This window comes from Primulina tabacum, chromosome 5 (genome assembly GCF_025594145.1).
Source record: "Primulina tabacum isolate GXHZ01 chromosome 5, ASM2559414v2, whole genome shotgun sequence".
NCBI lineage: Eukaryota > Viridiplantae > Streptophyta > Magnoliopsida > Lamiales > Gesneriaceae > Primulina > Primulina tabacum.
In genome coordinates, this window is record NC_134554.1 from 37,797,020 (window position 1) to 37,817,081 (window position 20,062).

The following is a 20,062-nucleotide window of genomic DNA, read 5'->3' on the forward strand; positions in this document are numbered from 1 at the left end:
TTTCATAACAATAGCGGTCATCGGGTTTGCACTGCACAGTCCGAGCAAGCTCACTGGTCAGCACCTTCTGTCTCCTCTAAAACATCAACATCTGCATCGACCAAGTCTAGTGAGTCTAAAGACTCAACACGCATAAACCATGAATAACAAATAGTACTTAATAAAATCACATGTATTTGAAAGTAACGTGTACGAAATAACAAACATACATAAACATAGACGTGCCATAACTGCATATATATTTTCATAAAATGCTTCCATCATAACATACATAATCATACTTAATTTTGCATAGAAATTTGTTCAAAGCAAGAGGTCTGTAACATAAACCGTCTGATCAGACTAAACCACAGTACTGGGCTGGCAGGGATCATCACAGTCTTTCGACCAGATGTCCACTCCCACATACATAAATTCCCATTCATACTTTACCGGGTGGAGAGGCCTCTGATCATGCTTTAACAATTTCCAACCCTATAATCATAAATCCTCAGTTATGCTTTACCGGGTGGCCACAAGATAAATCACATACCTCCAAAATAAAATATATGTTTTTGCACGTCAATCATACTTCCAACATCGTGGGCTTCGTTGGAACGCTCTAGACATGCTGCCCCAACCACAGCAGCAATGATCCAGGAGATCCCAACGAAGCTTGCAACCAAAAACTTGAGAAAACGTGAAGAACAGGCACAAATTTTCACAGCTTGAGCGGTTTTATGATAAAAATTCATATCTATCTAATTTCCTATCAGAAAATTATGAATTTGCTATCAAATAGAAGGTAACACAGAGAGCTACAAATCATATGTTAAAAATATTTCCAAAAAACCAACCTATGAGTCGCAGAATTCAAAATAACAGAGGGTGACGTGTTTTGTGACACAGAAATTTCACGACTTGTACGGTTTTAAGATAAAAATCACATCTCCCTCGTTTCTTATGAGACAATTAATAATTTGCTATCGAATCAAAGATAACATAGAGTGCTACAAATTATATGTTAAAAATGTTTCCAAAAAACTGACGGATAAACCACATGAATCGAAATGATAGCAAATGACGAGTTTTATGACTCAAAATTTTCCAAAAATCGTTTAAACCATAATCCATCGAACTTTGCATATAACAAACGAATTTTCATGCACAATATACATAATACATAATATGATGAGATCGACACATAAAAGAAAAGTTTATACATGCTTTTGCATATAAACGCTTGAATAAACGAATATCGACACGAGGGAACCTGGAGGATGAACGAAGGACGATTCCTTGATGTTTTCTTGACAAAAACTCACCAAAATCTCCTAAATATTGCTAGGATGAGTGCTCAAGAGGCTGCTGCTCAAGGGAGGCACAACCCTAGCTTCTTCATCCAAAAGTAACGCGTATGTGTGTGTGCGTTGGTGTGTGTGTGTTTAGGTGTAGGTGTGTGTGATTATTATAAGTAATTAAGGTTAATAAAAGTCTAATAAAATAAATTAATGGGCTAAACTCGTACAAATTTAATTATTTAGACCCACTCAAAAATTTAATAAATTATTCAAGTACCAAAGTTTTAGATTAAAATCTCCAAATTTCGAAATAGCTAAATGAAATACTTAAAATCTTAATTTAACTTAAATACTAATTAAATAATTTAATTAAGACATAAAATTCATTATAAAAATAGTTTACACCCAATTTAAGGACTAAATCCTCAAATTTCAAATTTACATTTAAAGCGCTTAAAATCTTATAAATCGTCTAATAATTTAAATTGAATTTTAAAATGCTAAAATTCATACATCATTTAAAATAACTAATTTTCTTGACTTAAAAATAAAAATATGATATTTAATTTTATCGCCTTAATCGTCTCCGGTCTCCTATCACCGGCCAAGCATCGAATATTCGCCTGAAAAACTCAAACTCAAGAAATGCATTTAAATCTCATAAAAATAAACATATAAATATTTAAAATAAATTAAACATGTTGAATTCATCATTTCATTATTTTAAATCAATTAAATTAATTAACCTATTAAATTATGCATGCGGTTTATGTGTACTGACTTTTGGGCACTACATATTTCTTATAATTGCGATCTACCATGCAAAGCCATATACTAAGCTGATGGTGAACATAATGAGGATTACACTGACGTGGGTGTCACTAGGCCAAACCGAAAAACTCTATGCATTACAAACACAAATAATTAATTGGTGTCATAAGAGAACACTTCAAAATAATCAAAATGAGTTTAAAATGATTTTATGTGTAATAAATACTCTTATATACATGAAAGTGATAAAAAATAAGGAATAAGAATGAATTCAAATCATTTTTATGTGAAACAAATTACTCTTATATCTACAATTACTTAAAATGATTTATAAGATTTTTAAAATTTAATTATGTTTTTTACATTTTTTTGTTCAAAAAATAAAAGTTTCTAAAAATTTTGCATATTTTCATGTTGTATGTCATGTAAAATTTCCATCGCTGAATATTTTTAGAATTTGTAGCTATTTTTTCCAAGAACGTGATTTATGTATATAATTTTATAACTTTGAAATATATCATGGAAAATGTAAAAATTATGGTTGTTGTAAAAAAAATTTAATTGATATATATATTTTTTGCTTTATTACTTTGAACACTCATAGATTAAGGTACCGTTTGGTTTGTGGTATAAGACAAATAGTGTAGAGATAAGTAATATTTTTTAATAATAAAAAATATAAAAATAATAGTTAATATAATATTTGATTTGATTGAATTTGATATAATGTGATATTACCGTTTTGTCCTTTTGAAAATATTAATAAAATCTTTATAATATTATTTATTAAGGGTAATACTGTAATTTCAATTCAATGATTTGATTGATGTGAGATAAATGATTGATGGAAGATAAATAATAATGATTGATGATTTGATTGACGTAAGATAAATAATTGATAGATGTAAAAATAATATGGTGCATCAAACATGAGATAAAATTGGATAAAAATATGGATAAATAATAATGTGAATCAAACGGTACGTACAAATACATATTATCGAAGTATCATAGATTGGATTAATTGTTGTAAAATAAAAGATATTGAGAGTAAGACGAGAATTGTTCTTCTCATATAATCCATATATATTCTACACGTACAAAATACATGCATATCTTCTAGTATATAAATATAAATCAGTAAGTGGTATCGTTGACTCAGCTTGTGTATCTCGTCAGATCGCATGATGCCTTTCATTGACGAGACTTCTATATTAAACTTGACTTAAAATTCTATTGTCCTTCGTTTTAGCATCAGCCGATCTTTTCTGACGAAGCAAAGACAAAACTGATTAGCTTGAGAATTAAATGAGATATTCACCAATACCTTTCTCATTTTCCCAGATTTTCAACAATAAACACATTCTGATTTTGTAAAGTACATCAACATGTAAGTATGATTTACATCACAACATTTTACAAGACATTTCTCTTCAACCAAAATTTGAAGAGCAAGCCAGAAATTTAGCACCATCACTGCACAAACCACAACAGCAAAACAGAAGCAGACCAAAAAGAGTGTAAAATACCAACAACTAAAAAAAAAGACGTTTACTTTCTAAGAAAATGTAACCCCCAAAGATCTCGGACTTGTTTAACTATGCTAGCTTACTATCTTGGCCAGAATTTGTACTCATAAGTTTCAGGAAAGTATCAACATATCATAAGATGTAGAAAGTAAATTACAAGAACTTCAAAGGATGAAACAGCATGATTCCTTGATTGACTCACAAAGATATTGACCAACTAAATCTAAGATATAACGACCAGTAAAAGGATGCTCTTGGGTTTCAACATTGGAAATTATGAGCTTGATGTCACTATCTTCCCCGAGCACTTCCTTTGCCGAAGACTCTGCTGTAGGCAAACATCCCTTTAGTTCAATTATTTCAAGGGTCGAAATTTCTCCGATTTCATACGGGATTGCCACCAGTAAACAGCACTGGAGGATAAGGTGACGAAGGCTTGGGAAATGGTCCTTTTCAGTTTTCCATTCTACTAAAGTTGATAACTGAATCAAGAGGAATTTCAATCGCTTGAATTCTCCGTCATTCGTCTCCCAGATTTTTCCTTTCATGGCTCTGTGCTTCAGTTTGAGGACCTCAAGATTGGGCAAGATACCGATAATGGTCATTTTCTCCCAAGGAATTCGACAGCCTACTAACACCAGTTTTTTTAGCGAAAAAAGGGAAGGCAAGGTTCTGCAAGTTGTATTCACCTGGCCAGAAATCGAGGCGTAATGATTCAAGTTCGCACAAATAGACAAGATTGTGCAGAGATTCAAATGACCAGCGAACAGCATCCCTGCTGTACAAAAGTTTTAGCTCTTTAAGATTTGGGACCCTTGCGATGACCTCTCGCTTACAAGTAAAATCGATTATCTCTGAAAGTGTCTGGAGACATTCGAGAAAGTATGCATTCGTCCCTTCGCCTTGAACATCAGGAATATCAAGAAGAGGAAAACCACCGATCAGAAGATGCCTTAGTTGTTTCATCTTCCAAATTTTAGATGGCATAGACTTTATCTGCATAACCCGAATAATAAGTGTTTGTAGGTACTTGAGTCTAGATATTGAAGATGGGATTTCCCGAACATTGCCAAGATGAAGGTACTTTAGGTTGATCAATTCTAAAATTCCCATTGGAAACTTTGTTGATTCCATCCTAATGTTCAATACCTTGAGCAATCCTGAAGCTAGTTTAATTTGTTGTGAAATATTAATACCATGACAAACTAAAGAACGGGTCGTTAACATAATGTCCCTTATCTTGCATCGATATTTATGTTCATTTGCAGGAGAATTATCACTTCCATCATACTCAATATTAGTATCTGAATAGTTAGAATCTTCGGAGTCCACATTGTACGAAGAATTACTGTCATCCCAAAAAACATCATAGTCATCGTAATAATCGCGAAGGGTTAAGTTACTCTCCATTGAAGGAGATTCGTAACCCTCTAGAACACAACGCCGTAAGTTATTTATCTCCAGAAGATTGTCGGGCGGTTCATCTGTATCCAAGACATAAAAAAGCTTTTCTTTTTTAGCCTCCCTAATGCATATGTCTCTAAATAGATCATGGATGCCACATCTCTTTGGCTTCCCAAACGAATCATATTTATGCACGAAAACAAGATTTCTCTCAATGACATCTCTCAAGTATTCTTCTGCAACCTGTTCTATGCTATTCCATCTACTTGGCTTTACAAATCCCTCAGCAACCCACAAATTCACTAGTCTAAATACTTCTATGGGACGATCTTCTTGAAAAAATCCAAAATACAGGAAGCATGCTTTCAAATGATGGGGCAAGTAGTAATAACTCAGAGTTAATATCTCCAATGTCGGGTCATTAGTTGTCTTTAAGACCATATTTACATTTCCAGAAACATACTCCCAGCATTCTACTGTGTGCTTCTCCTTTTTAAGATGCCCACCAATGGCAGATATAGCTAGAGGAAGACCGTGGCATTGTCTTGCAATCTCCTTTCCAATTTCAACTAGTTCAGATGGACAATTTTTTTGGGGAAATATCTCTCGACATAGGAGACTCCAACTCGAATCCTCATCTAGAAGCTGCATCTCATGATAAGCGCCAAAAGAGTTGGCATATGCAGCCACTTTCGAATGTCTAGTAGTCAGTATGATTCGACTACCATTTTTCTTATCTAGAAATAGTCTTTTTAAGTCATCCCAGACCTGTATATCCCAAACATCATCTAATACAATTAAAAACTTTCTGCCATATAAAGTTTGATATAGTTGTTGTTCGACATCCTTTTTTTTATCCAAAGGTACACCGATGTCTTTTAGAATGCCTAAAACAACTTCCTGAACTCTATATGTTTGAGATACTGTGACCCAACCACGAATGTCAAAAGACTCCTTGATCAGCTGACTATCAAACAAGATTCTAGCAAGAGTCGTCTTACCAATCCCTCCCATGCCAACGATGGGAATGACGTCGATTTGGGAACATCCTGCTACAAGTTGTTCCATTAGTTTCATCTTCAGATCATCGTCCAGTGCCTCCAAACTAGAGTTATTGCCCCTCAAAGCCTCCCTCGAGGAACCAGCAACAGCTGAAATTCTCCGGTCATGAACATCATTCCCATCTAGCTGAATATTGCTCACCTCTGTGTTAATCGATTCAAGTTTTTCCACGATTTGTTCGAAGCTGATCTCTCGAAATCTTTTCAATCTTTGATAACCACCGCTTCCATAGAAAGTGAGTTGCTATTAGGGACTCGAGGATATCCTCCGCTCCATACGATGCATCTCTGATATCCCATATCAAATCATTGATTTCTTGGCTGCAAATAGGTGGGGACTTATCAAGAAATGCCACTAAAGAATTAATTGTTTCTTGAAAAGACTCGATTTTTTCCCTTGTGAAAGGGAAGAAGCAGATATCCAAATCAAGAAACTGGTCTGTGGCATGCAAAAGTGACACAAGAGCATCATACGCCATTGTTTCAACAAAGAAACTGGAACTAGCCAAGCATCTCAGGAAACCCAAAATGCAAAGTTAGAGCAAATTATTGTCAATTATTGTCTTAAAAGTCACTTTATTACTAATCAACTCTTTTTTTCTTTTTCTTTTTCCTTTTTCTCCGACATTTCCATTAGCCATAATTGTTTAGTTGTATATTTCACCTTTCACGATATTTTTTCAGTCTCTCTCTCCTGTGCTTTTATTTACTGATGATTTGATATAGTATGATCGTCTAAATTTTTAAATATTATGTTACGTTTAATACTATGCATTTATATGCTCTACTAAGTTAATTTCTAGTCACGTAACATATTTTTATAATTGAATCGATCATCTAATCGATATAATTAAAAATGTTTCAAGCTATCGAACCGGAAAATCGTTATCTTAAATAAAATAATATAATTTAAATTATAAAGAACTAAAATGTGAATATAAATAATAAAATGATGAATTTATCTAAATTTCAAATCTAAACATCATACATATAATCAAATATAATTATATTTATTGATGTTTAATAATTGTCTGTGCTGAGTAGAGTGATCGAACTATGACGTTTCGGCTGCTATATGGTTTAAAATATTTGAATTGCACCACTAGCAATAACTTTTGGTAAAACGGCAAGTGCTCGATCTTATAATTGGTATCAGAGTCAATGTATGGGTTCGATTCTCATTGATTGCAATGACTGCAATTATTGAGAGGTTGATTAATGTCGAGGTGTAATAATTTTTCATGCTAGGATATAGCGATCGAATCATGACGTTTGGGCTGCTATGCAATTTAAAATATTTGCGTTGTAACATTACCACTAGTTATAGCTTTTGGTAAAGCCGCAAGCGCTCAATCCTACAAAATATAGATTTTTAAAAAATATTTAAATCAATATAGTGTTTAGCATTACTAAAATAATATTTTAAATATATTTTAAATCCAAATAATCATATATATTGTCCGAAATCCTTAGGAAGCTGAATAAGATACACATGTAGTTTTTGTTTTTAATGAATTTAACATTCATTAAATAGATAAAAAGCGTTAGTGTACAAATACTCCAGACATACTCAGGAAATATAGAAACAAAGAAAACAATTATATCAATACATCGATAATTTCACCAGATCTAGCTTAACAATCTGATCGACGTGGGGTACTAATACTATATTTTGCAAGATCCATATGTAATAGACGGTTGCTGCTAGGGCCGCAATACTCATCCTTGACAGTATGGAATTTCCTTTGTAGACGATCTAAAGGCTCTTAACACAGCCGAAGGTGATCCCATAATTTTCTTCATGTGTAACCATGCACGAACGCTATTCCAAATGTTCCTAGAGACATGACAATCAAAATAAAGATGTAGCCAAGCATCTCAGGAAACCCGAATTGCAGAGTTAGAGCAAATTATTGTCAATTATTGTCTTAACAGTCACTTTACCACTGCAGTGTATTTCCCTCACACTTCCACTAATCAACCTCCTTTTTCTTTTTCTCCGACATTTCCATTAGCCATAATTATTAAGTAGGATATTTCACCTTTTTCACGATATTTTGTCGTCTCTCTCTCCTATGCTTTTTTTATTTACTGATAATTTGATATAGCATGATCATCTAAAATTTTAAATATCATGTTACCTTTAATACTATCCATTTATATGCTCTACTCAGTTTCTAGTCACGTAACAATTTTTTATAATTGAATCGATGATCAAATCGATATAATTAAAAATGTTTCAATCTATCAAACTGAAAAATCGTTATGTTAATAAAATAATATAGTTTAAATTATAAAAAACTAAAATGTGGATATAAAGGATAAAAATATGAATTTATCTAAATTTCAAGTCTAAACATCATACATATAATCAAATATAATTATATCTATTGATGTGTAATAATTGTGTGTGCTCAATAGAGTGATCGAACTATGACGTTTGGACTGCTCCGCTATTTAAATTATTTGAATTGCACCAGTAGCTATAACTTTTGGTAGAATGACAAGCGCTCAGTCCTATAATTGGTATCAGAACCAATGTCATGAGTGTTATTCTCACTGATTGCAAGGAGATCAATTATTATGAAGGAGATTGTTGATGTACAATAATTATCTACTGTAATGACCCATACTTTTCTTTTTTTTTTTTATTTTTGCGGAAGAAATAAATTTTTTTCTTATTAATACAAACTCGAGTCGTTACTAAAAATAAAATACACTCATGAAACATAAATAAATATTTTTATAATGCACAACACAATTTAATAATATTAGAGTGCTGCAAATTCAAGTTTGTAAAATACATAAATAAATACAACACTGGTGGCCCTCGGGTTTTCAACTGCCACAGTCCGAGACCACTCACTGATCATCTCCCCTAGCCTCCTCATCAACAACATCTGCATCAATCAAGTATAGTGAGTCTAAAGACTCAACATGCATATACGTGGATATCAAATAATACGTAATAAAAATCATTTGATTTTAACATATCTGATACTTGGTAATTTGAACATGAATAAATAAATATGTATGACTTGGCTTCTATACATGAAAATAATTTCCTGAGAACAAACTGTAGTCTCAACATAAATATGTCATAATATGATGAGAACATAACTGGCATGAAACTGTGTGAGGCTGGAATATACTGTTCATAATATTGAGATATGCTTTTCGAATCGTGGCACACATGAATCGTTTGATCAAACTATACCATAGTACTAGGCCTGCAAGGATCATTCAAGTTCTGGGTCTGGATGTCCAATCATAACATATATAACTGAATCTGATAGATAGTTCGCAGATACGTGTAATCTAGGTTCCTAACACGTATTTTGGAGTGTTCACCGGTCACGATACCCAGATTCCAAACCCGTAAAATAAGTGGCCACAAGACAGTTCAATATCTCAAAAATATACCTTTAAGACACGTCATACCTGATATCATACTTACAAACTTTGTAGACTTCGTTGGATTGTTCCCGGGTTCACTGCAATTGAACTTGACATACAACTCAAAACTAGTCCCAAATCGTATACGTGTAACTCCCAAAATTCATTCGACGACTTAGGATCTACCGATTGACTCGATATTCGAATAAACCTTAAACAACATGTTAACCTACTGTCCAAAAACCCAAACCATGACCAAAACACTTTCGAACAACCCAAAATAAAATAAAAAAGCTTACGACTCTAGCCAATCCCAAGAAATGACACTTTACAGCTTACGGAAACAATAAAATTTCTAAACGCAAACCGACTCGAATCAACCTCGAAAAAAAACTTAGACTCGACCCTAAGACACTTATTAAGACCATGACATTGCTCAAAACCACTCAGGAAATGATCTCAAACCCGAACACACACCAAAAACGTGAACAAAGATATTCTCGCACAATTAAGACATCTTGAGCGGTTTTACGAGAAAAATCATAACTCTTACCTTTCTTGTCGAAAAATTTCGAATTTGGTATCGGATCGAAGATAACACAATAAACTACAGTTTTTGTGTTGAAAGCATTTTTAGAAAATGGACGGATAGATACCAGAATTTAAAAATACAAAAGATCAGATTTTAAGAGTTTGCTGTCAAAAATATTCTTCAAGCAGATTGTGCGGTTTTGCAAGAAAAATCATATCTCCCTCATTTCTTATTCAAAAATTACGAATTTGGTATTGAATCAAATATTACATGACGAACTACAACTTTTATGTTGAAAATTTTTCAGAAAATAAACTGGTTGAACAATGAACTAATGCTATCAACTCTTACCACCCAAGTGCTATAAATCCTCAACCAACATACCAATATGCGTCTAAAACATATATGAACATGATCATAAGCAGCCATGTTAGCCCGGAACCATCCAACGTCGCCTACAACATGAAAACGTGAGAAACAAGTGTATAATCTTGACATGAACATAAATCTTGAACATATTTGCATGAAAATGTTTCTCACAATCATGAATCCTTGAAAATCCATACTATTACTTGATTGATGAGAAAAGAAACGTAATATACATGCCTTTGGTCTTGAAACGTAGATAACCTCGCAAATCTCGACGATCCGGACACGAGGAAGAAATTTGGAGCTTCTTGCTATTCTCAAATGCTAGAACCGATGGAAATGGAGCTCAAGAACACTTGAGGAGAGAAGGGTATTAATGAGGGGAAATGGAGGAGAATTGATGGGCATGTGGAGTTTCTTCCGGAGAAGACTTGGCCAAAGTCTTGAAATTTGAGGCAAGTGGGGTGGATTTAGGGTATTTTAGGGATAATTTAAATATATTGATTAGGTTTAAACTAATTAATTTTAGACTACTCGAGGTTTGAAAACTGATACATAAATTATTTCTAAATTTAAAAAATTTGCACAACAATTAAGGGAAAATAAAATACTAATTGTCATAAAATAAAATACTCCATAACTTAAAATAATTTTTTTGGGCAGTGAATTTGGCTCAAAAATAAATATCTCAAATATCCTATCCTCGGTCTGATCTCGTGTAATTGCCTGAAAAACTGGAACTCAAATAATACAATTAAATATATACGTGAATAAAATAATATGAAATTGCATAAATATATTTATAAAAATTAAAATATGGTGCATGCATAATTTAAAATAATATAAATACATCATGTTTGATTTTACGTGTATTATTAAATTTTTGGGGCGTTACAATATATCCCCTTAAATTGAATTTCGTCCCCGAAATTATAACTTACCAAATAACTCGGGGTAACGAGCTATCATCTCAGCTTCTGACTCCCAGGTAGCTTCTTCATTTGAAAGATGCAGCCACCTAACGTTGATCAGACTGATAACTTTGTTCCGTAATTTCCTTTCCTATCTGCCTAAAATCTAAATAGGTCTTTCTTCATAAGACAGGTTAGGAGTAAGCTGCAACGGTTCAAAGTTCAAAACATGCGAAGGATTCGCCATGTATTTCCTTAACATAGAAACGTGAAACACATTGTGCACTCCAGCCAGATTCGGCGTTAGAGCTACACGATAAGCTAGTGTCCCCACCCGGTTGAGTATCTCAAATGGCCCTATGAATCTCGGGCTCAACTTGCCTTTCTTTCCAAATCTCATAACACCTTTCATAGGTGCTATCTTTACAAACACATGATCTCCTACAGCAAATTCAAGATCTCTCCGCCTTCTATCAGCATAACTCTTCTGTCTACTCTGAGCAATCTTCATCCTGTCTCGGATTTGTACTACCATGTCTGCAGTCTGTTGAACAATATCTGGCCCAATCTCTGACCTCTCGCCAACTTCATCCCAATGAATTGGCGATCTGCATTTTCTTCCATACAAAGCTTCATACGGAGCCATACCTATCGACGATTAGAAACTGTTGTTGTAGGTGAACTCCACTAGAGGAAACTTCGATTCCCAACTCCCATGGAAATCGATCACACGAGCACGCAGTAAGTCCTCCAAAATCTGTCACCCTCTCTGATTGTCCATCTGTCTGAGGGTGGAAAGCTGTACTGAAGAGTAGCTTGGTTCCCATGGCTGTATGCAAACTCTTCCAAAAATATGATGTGAACATTGGGTCTCTATCAGACACAATCGAAACTGGGATTCCATGAAGTCTAACTATCTCCCGGATGTATAACTCTGCATATTGTGTCATGGTAAAAGTCATCTTAATCGGTAGAAAATGAGCAGACTTCATAAGTCGATCGACTATCACCCAAATGGCATTAGATCCCCTCACTGATCTAGGCAATCCCACTACAAAATCCATGGTAATGTTCTCCCACTTTCACTCAGGAATGGGAAGTGGCTTGAGAGGTCATGCTGGTCTTTGATATTCTGCTTTAACCTGTTGACAAGTTAGACATTCAGATACAAATCGTCGAATGTCTCTTTTCATACCTGGCCATCAATAAAGCAATTGCAGATCCTTATACATCTTTGTACTCCCTGGATGAATGGAGTACGGAGACATGTGTGCCTCAGACAAAATATCACTCCTGATCGAATCAACACTAGGCACCCACATTCTACATCTGTATCTAATAATCCCATCTACCATTGTATAGATCATTCTGCCCTTGGATTCATCTCTCAGTCTCCATTTTTGCAACTGATCATCAGAAGATTGTCCATTACGAATTCAATCAGTCAAGGAAGACTGAATGATCAGTGTGGATAATCTAGGAATTGTGTCACTAGAAAAAACCTCCACGTTCAACCTCTGCATCTCCAAATAAAGAGATCTATGTACTGTCAACTGTGCTACGACTACTATTTTTCGGCTCAAAGCATCTGCAACTACATTAGCTTTCCCTGGATGGTAGCTAATGTCACAATCCTAGTCTTTTACCAACTCTAGCAACTGTCTCTGACGCATATTCAACTCTTTTTGAGTGAAGAAATACTTGAGGCTCTTGTGATCTGTAAATATCTGACATTTCTCACCATACAAGTAATGCCTCCAAATTTTTAAAGCAAAGACAACGACGGCTAACTCAAGATCATGAGTAGGGTAGTTCTTCTCATGTACTTTCAATTGTCGAGAAGCATATGCAATTACCCTGTCATGCTGGATCAGAACTGCACCCAACCCGAGCTTGGAAGCATCGGTATACAACACAAAATTTCCTTGCCCTGATGGCATGACTAACACTGGTGCTGTAATAAGAGCTTGCTTCAAAGTATCGAAGCTCTTCTGGCATTCGGTGCTCCAAAAAAACTTGGCATTTTTCTTAGTCAAGGAAGTAAGAGGCACTACAATCGAAGAAAAACCCTGAATGAACTTTCTGTAATAACCCGCCAAGCCAAGAAAACTGCGAATCTCTGACGCGTTCTTGGGAACAGCCCATTGTTTCACTGTTTCCCCTTTAGACGGGTCAACTTCAATGCCAATACTTGAGATAATATGACCCAAAAATGTCACCCTTTCCAACCAGAATTCACACTTGCTATACTTTGCGTACAATTAATGGCTTTGCAAAGTTTGCAACACTGTACGCAAATGCTGACTATGTTCCTCAGGACTCTTTGAATAGATAAGAATGTCATCAATGAATACTATGACAACCTGATCTAAATACGGATGACACACACGATTCATGAGATCCATGAAGATTGCTGGAGCATTAGTCACTCCAAATGGCATCACTAAGAACTCGTAATGCCCATACCGAGTCCTGAAAGCTGTCTTGAAGATATCATAATCCTTTACCCTCAACTGATGATATCCAGAACGAAGATCTATCTTTGAGAACACTGACGCTCCCTGAAGCTGATCAAAAAGATCTTCAATCCTTGGTAATGGATACTTGTTCTTCACCGTCACTTTTTTCAACTCTCGGTAATCAATACACAGCCTTAAACTCCCATCTTGCTTCTTTACAAAGAGAACTGGTGCTCCCCATGGTGAGAAACTAAGGCGAATGAAATCTTTTCTCAACAACTATTGTATTTGTTGCTTGAGTTCGAACATTTCCTTGGGAGCTAATCAATACGGGGCCTTGGAAATTGGCACAGTACCTGGAAAATGATCAATAGAAAATTCCACCTCTCTCTCCAGTGGAATACCAGCAACGTCATCTGGAAACACGTCATTAAAATTCCTGACCACTGGAACATCTGATAAAGACTGGCTGGGTACTTCAGGAGTTGAAATAATACTGGCCAAGAAAGCTTGACACCCCTTGAGAATGAGTTTCCTCGCTTTAATACATGAAATAATTCGAGGTAAATTCCTGAACCTATTAGGCTCAAACACAAACGGTTCCTTGTCTATAGGTCTCACCAAGACTGTCCTCCACCGAAAATCAATTGAAACTCTGTTCCTTGTCAACCAATCCATCCCTAAAATGACATCGAATTTTGGCATTGGTAGCAAAATCAAATCATCATAAACTAGATGGCCTTGCATTTCAAGATCTATGTCTTTGACCATACTATTAGCCGATATTTCTTCTCCGGATGGAATTAATACAGAGTAATTCACTTCAATTTTAGTGGACTTAACATTCAGCTGACTTGCAAACACATCTGGTATAAAAGAGTAAGTAGCTCTAGAATTTATCAGAATCTTCGAGGCTACCCTAGATATAAATATCTTTCCTATAATATTAGTAGCATTTCACCAGATATATTTAATATCCTAAAATTCCCATAAATTGAAATTTTAATCCAGATAATTACCCAATTAATCAGCATACTAATATCACCAAAAATTCAATCAAGCAATAAAATCCCAATACTGATAAAGTACTTAAATAAACTGTTACCTGTGAGAAGGGAAGTGTCTGGGTTTTCCTCCTCGGCAACCATAGTAAACACCCTGCTCTGAGTCGGCTGACCTCTCTGTGGGCATTCCTTGAACATGTGGTTGGTAGAACCACATCTGTAACATTTTCCTGATCCCCATCGGCACTCTCCAGTATGCTTGCGCTTGCAATTCGGACATTGAGGAATATCATAGGGCTGCTGGTTATTTGTCCTCTGCTGATGTGGTCCTGGACCCTTAGATGGCCCAAAAAATTGCTTTTTGTTTTGTTTCTGAACCCGAGGCACCTGAAATGTCTTCATGCGTTGCTGTTGCGACTGCGTCGCCTGGAAGGGTCGCTTCCCACGTCGATCATTCTCAATGTCCCTCAAATCCTGCTCTGCAGATAGAGCTCGGGACACAGCAACTTCATAGGTAGTGGGGCCAACAACCCTAACATCTCTGCGCAAGATAGGTCGTAGACCATCCAGGAAATGCCACATCTTGGCAGTTGCATCGTTAGCAATTTGGGGCACAAAATTACACCCCCGCTCAAATCTTCGAACAAATTTAGCAACTGTAAGGTCTCCATGTCTCAAAACCATGAACTCCCTTGTTAACCTGGAACGTACATCCTCCGTGAAGTATTTGGAGAAACATACTTCCTTTAATCCATCCCAAGTCAGAGTAGCCAAATCCAAGGCTACAGATGCGCTCTCCCACCAGAGACGGGCATCAACAAAAAATAAGAAAGTTGCACATCGGACTTTATCATCATCCTCCATCATCATAAAAGCAAATATCACCTCGATGGATTTAATCCATCCCTCAGCAATCATGGGATCGATCGTCCAAGAAAATTCTTTTGGTTTCATCCTCCCGAACCTCTCATAGACAGCCTCGGGCCTAGCTTGTCTGGCTGCAGCATCATTCCCCGCAAACTGTGCGAAGAACCTATTCATCCCGGCTAACATCTCATTATTCGTATATGGAGGTGGAGGTGGTGGTGGATCTCTTCCCTCAGGAATTTCACGCTCCCCATTGCGTCTAGGAGGCATAATGTTCCACAATTATTCCACACGTAAATATCATGCATGAAAGAAAATTTAAATAGCATGCTAGTATTGTTTAAAACATGAGCGTGCATGAAATAAATGTCGTAAACTTACAGACTTGAGGCGTGATTTCCTGAGTTTCTCGTGACTGACAGTAGACAAAGCCCTAAGAACGACCGCTCTGATACCAACTGTAACGCCCCAGATTCGACGACTGTCCTCACTGTACCAAGACGAGGCTTTCCAGCGTGCTTATGTCCTCACTCATACGCACCCTAGAAAACTTTCCAAGGGGTCACCCATCCCAAAATTGCCCCAAGTCAAGCACGCTTCACTTTGGAATTATTATGTGATGAGCTACCTGAAAAGAAGATGCACCTTCTTGATATGAGTAGTACCAATCAAATATTTTAAGCCATCCTCAACTGTACAGTCCATTACATTGAACAGTCTCGGAATCCCTCTCATTCCGGTGTAGGATCGGTACATTCATGTTCCCTCCACCTAGAAGCCTGCCAGGAGTCGCTCATTATCCATGCAACCTCATGGCACCGACGATCACCCCCCGCCCTCTTCGGCCCCGGGCCTCACATGCCCACCAGATTCCGCTTGGTTCGTCCCCGAACCACACCGTATTAAGAGAGGTCGGTTCTGATACCAACAGTAACGACCCATACTTTTCTTTTCTTTTTTTTATTTTTGCGGATGAAATAAAAATTTTCTTATTAATACAAACTCGAGTCGTTACTAAAAATAAAATACACTCATGCAACATAAATAAGTAGCCACAAGACAATTCAATATCTCAAAAATATACTTTTAAGACACTCATACCTGATATCATACTTACAAACTTTGTAGACTTCGTTGGATTGTTCCCGGGTTCGCTGCAATTGAACTTGACATACAACTCAAAACTAGTCCCAAATCGTATACGTGTAACTCCCAAAATTCATTCGACGACTTAGGATCTACCGATTGACTCGAAATTCGAATCAACCTTAAACAACATGTTAACCTACTGTCCAAAAACCCAAACCCTGACCAAAACACTTTCGAACAACCCTAAAATAAAATAAGAAAGCTTACGACTCTAGCCAATCCCAAGAAATGACACTTTACAGCTTACGGAAACAATAAAATTTCTAAACACAAACCGACTCGAATCAACCTCGAACAAAAACTTAGACTCGACCATAAGACACTTATTAAGACCATGACGTTGCTCAAAACCACTCAGGAAATGATCTCAAACCCGAACACACACCAAAAACGTGAACAAAGATATTCTCGCACAATTAAGACAGCTTGAGCGGTTTTACGAGAAAAATCATAACTCTTTCCTTTCTTGTCGAAAAATTTTAAATTTGGTATCGAATAGAAGATAACACAATAAACTACAGTTTTTGTGCTGAAAGCATTTTCAGAAAATAGACGGATAGATACCAGAATTTAAAAATACAAAAGATCAGATTTCAAGAGCTTGTTGTCAAAAATATTCTTCGGATAGATTGTGTGGTTTTGCAAGAAAAATCATATCTCCCTTATTTCTTATTAAAAAATTTAAGAATTTGGTATTGAATCAAAGATAACATGACGAACTACAACTTTTATGTTGAAATTTTTTTCAGAAAATAAACTGATTGATACCAGTTTTCGAAACAATGAAAGTAAAATACACACCCAGAAACTTTACTGCACAATGAACTAATGCTATCAACTCTTACCACCAAGTGTTATAAATCCTCAACCAACATACCAATATGTGTCTAAAACATATATGAACATGATCTTAAGCAGCCATGTTAGCCCGGAACCATCCAACGTCGCCTACAACATGAAAACGTGAGAAACAAGTGTATAATCTTGACATGAACATAAATCTTGAACATATTTGCATGAAAATGTTTCTCACAAACATGAATGCTTGAAAATCCATACTATTACTTGATTGATGAGAAAAGAGACGTAATATACATGCCTTTGGTCTTGAAACGTAGATAACCTCGCAAATCTCGATGATCCGGACACGAGGAAGAAATTTGAAGCTTCTTGCTATTCTCAAATGGTAGAACCGATGGAAATGGAGCTCAAGAACACTTAAGGAGAGAAGGGTATTAATGAGGGGAAATGGAGGAGAATTGACGGGCATGTGGAGTTTCTTCCGGAGAAGACTTGGCCAAATCTTGAAATTTGAGGCAAGTGGGGTGGATTTAGGGTATTTTAGGGATAATTTAAATATATTGATTAGGTTTAAACTAATTAATCAATATATGGTGTAGTCCAAATAAAATTTTAGACTACTCGAGGTTTGAAAACTGATACATAAAATATTTCTAAATTTAAAAAATTTGCACAACAATTAAGGGAAAATAAAATACTAATTGTCATAAAATAAAATACTCCATAACTTAAAATAATTTATTTGGGCAGTGAATTTGGCTCAAAAGTAAATATCTCAAATATCCTATCCTCGGTCCGATCTCATGTATTTGCTTGAAAAACTGGAACTCAAATAATACAATAAATATATATGTGAATAAAATAATATGAAATTGCATAAATATATTTATAACAATTAAAATATGGTGCATGCATAATTTAAAATAATATGAATACATCATGTTTGATTTTAAGTGTACTATTAAATTTTTACGCTATGTAAAGCGATCAAACCATGGCGCTTGATCTTTGATACCCCATAGATGGGCCCGCTAGGGTTATGCCCAAACCAGGTTTGGAACCCCTGGCCCATCCCCATCCAAGGTGGAAAGGCCCGTCAAGGGCCCATGTATCCTCCTATAAATACCAGGTTTGAGTGTTCAGTTCATGAATTCACTATATTATTTTTCAGCAGCACCCTTAGCTGCTCTCCACCTATATTCTCAGTCTCTGACTTGAGCGTCGGAGGGGCTACGCTGAGACACCCTCCTGGACCCCTTCTAACGTTCTTATTCGTGATTTCAAGCTCAGGACAATTTCGAAATCTGCGTCTGGACTAGTGACACTTGCTGGAATCGGACCCTAAATTTCCCGTGAGCTATCACTTGGCGCTGTATGTGGGAAACTTTGAGTTGAGACGTAGAAATGGTGGGCTGGAGAGGGATTACAAGAGCTAACTCAGTATCTTTACATCCTCGACCCGAACAACCGTACGTTGAGACGAGGCAGGAACAACCGCGTCTTGAGACGAGGCAGGAACAACCTCTTCAGGAGACAAGAACTGAGCATCCTCATCACAAGACAAGGGTCGAGCAACCCCGTCGCAATGAGAATGTGGGGAACTTGACCTTGGAACAGTTGGGTCAATTTATTACTCGGACAGTGGACGAGGCCATGAAGCGGAACCGAGAATTTATGTTTGCTGAGGAACAGGCCACTCGTCAGGAGCGAGAGAAAAATGGTGAGGGCCACCAGAGCAGGGTTGAGAGACACAGCCCCTCCCAAACAAGGGGAATATGGAGATGGGAGAGATGTGGAAGGAAATACGGATATTGAGGTAGCAGTTGGGAAGCAGAGCGCCGACACCCAAGAAAGGAAGTCCTTTTTCACTTGCCATTTTGGAAGAAGGGCTTCCTCCAACTTTCCGACAATCAAATGTGGGAGAATACAATGGACGTACTGACCCAGAAGAACATTTGGAAGGTTTGAGAACGCAGATCTGTTGCATCAGTATTCAGATGAAATTAAGTGTTAGGTGTTTCTGGGCACGTTGGTGAGTTCAGTTCAGCAATGGTTTAACAGCTTGCAGCCCAACTCTCTACGATCTTTTGAGAATTTTTCTGATGCTTTCTTGCACAGATTCGCTAGCAGCGAGAGGCATCAAAGAAATTATTTGAGCCTGTTTGTGATGAATCAGCAAGAAGCTGAAACTCTGCGAGAATTTATCCGGCGTTTCAACGACGCAGCGCTGGATATACCATATGCTTCCCATAACATCATGATAAGTGCATTTACCCAAAGACTGAGGGGTGAGGAGTTCTTTAAATCGTTGGTCAAGAAACCTCCATCAAGTTATGATGATCTGTTATATCGAACGGAAAAATATGTAAATCTAGAAGATGTCTAGCGGCATAAGAGGATGGAGAAGCGGGCTGGGGGAAGTAGAGTTGAAGGAGCGGAAAAGAGGAGGCAAGAAGAGAGGTGCGGGCGAGAGGGAGGAGGATAAAGCTAGGGCAGAGGAAAATTCTCATCCCATGTTCCTCTGGATAG

At 36.5% G+C, this 20,062-nt stretch overlaps 2 protein-coding genes across 2 annotated transcripts; both read right to left on the reverse strand.

Annotated features, from left to right (window-relative positions):
- Nucleotides 1-3,220: 3,220 nt before the first annotated feature.
- Nucleotides 3,221-6,268, reverse strand: LOC142547577 (putative late blight resistance protein homolog R1C-3). Its single transcript, XM_075655941.1, is given in 2 exon segments — nucleotides 3,221-4,218; nucleotides 4,220-6,268. Coding segments are annotated over 2 exon segments (2,316 nt in total). The 5' UTR covers nucleotides 6,062-6,268; the 3' UTR covers nucleotides 3,221-3,744.
- A 7,768-nt stretch (nucleotides 6,269-14,036) lies between these two features.
- On the reverse strand, nucleotides 14,037-15,853 carry LOC142544422 (uncharacterized). The gene is made up of 2 exons (XM_075651471.1): nucleotides 14,818-15,853; nucleotides 14,037-14,578 (listed from the first exon to the last, which is right to left on the reverse strand). Exons 1-2 carry the CDS (start codon nucleotides 15,851-15,853, stop codon nucleotides 14,037-14,039), a joined length of 1,578 nt encoding a protein of 525 aa, XP_075507586.1.
- Nucleotides 15,854-20,062: the final 4,209 nt, after the last annotated feature.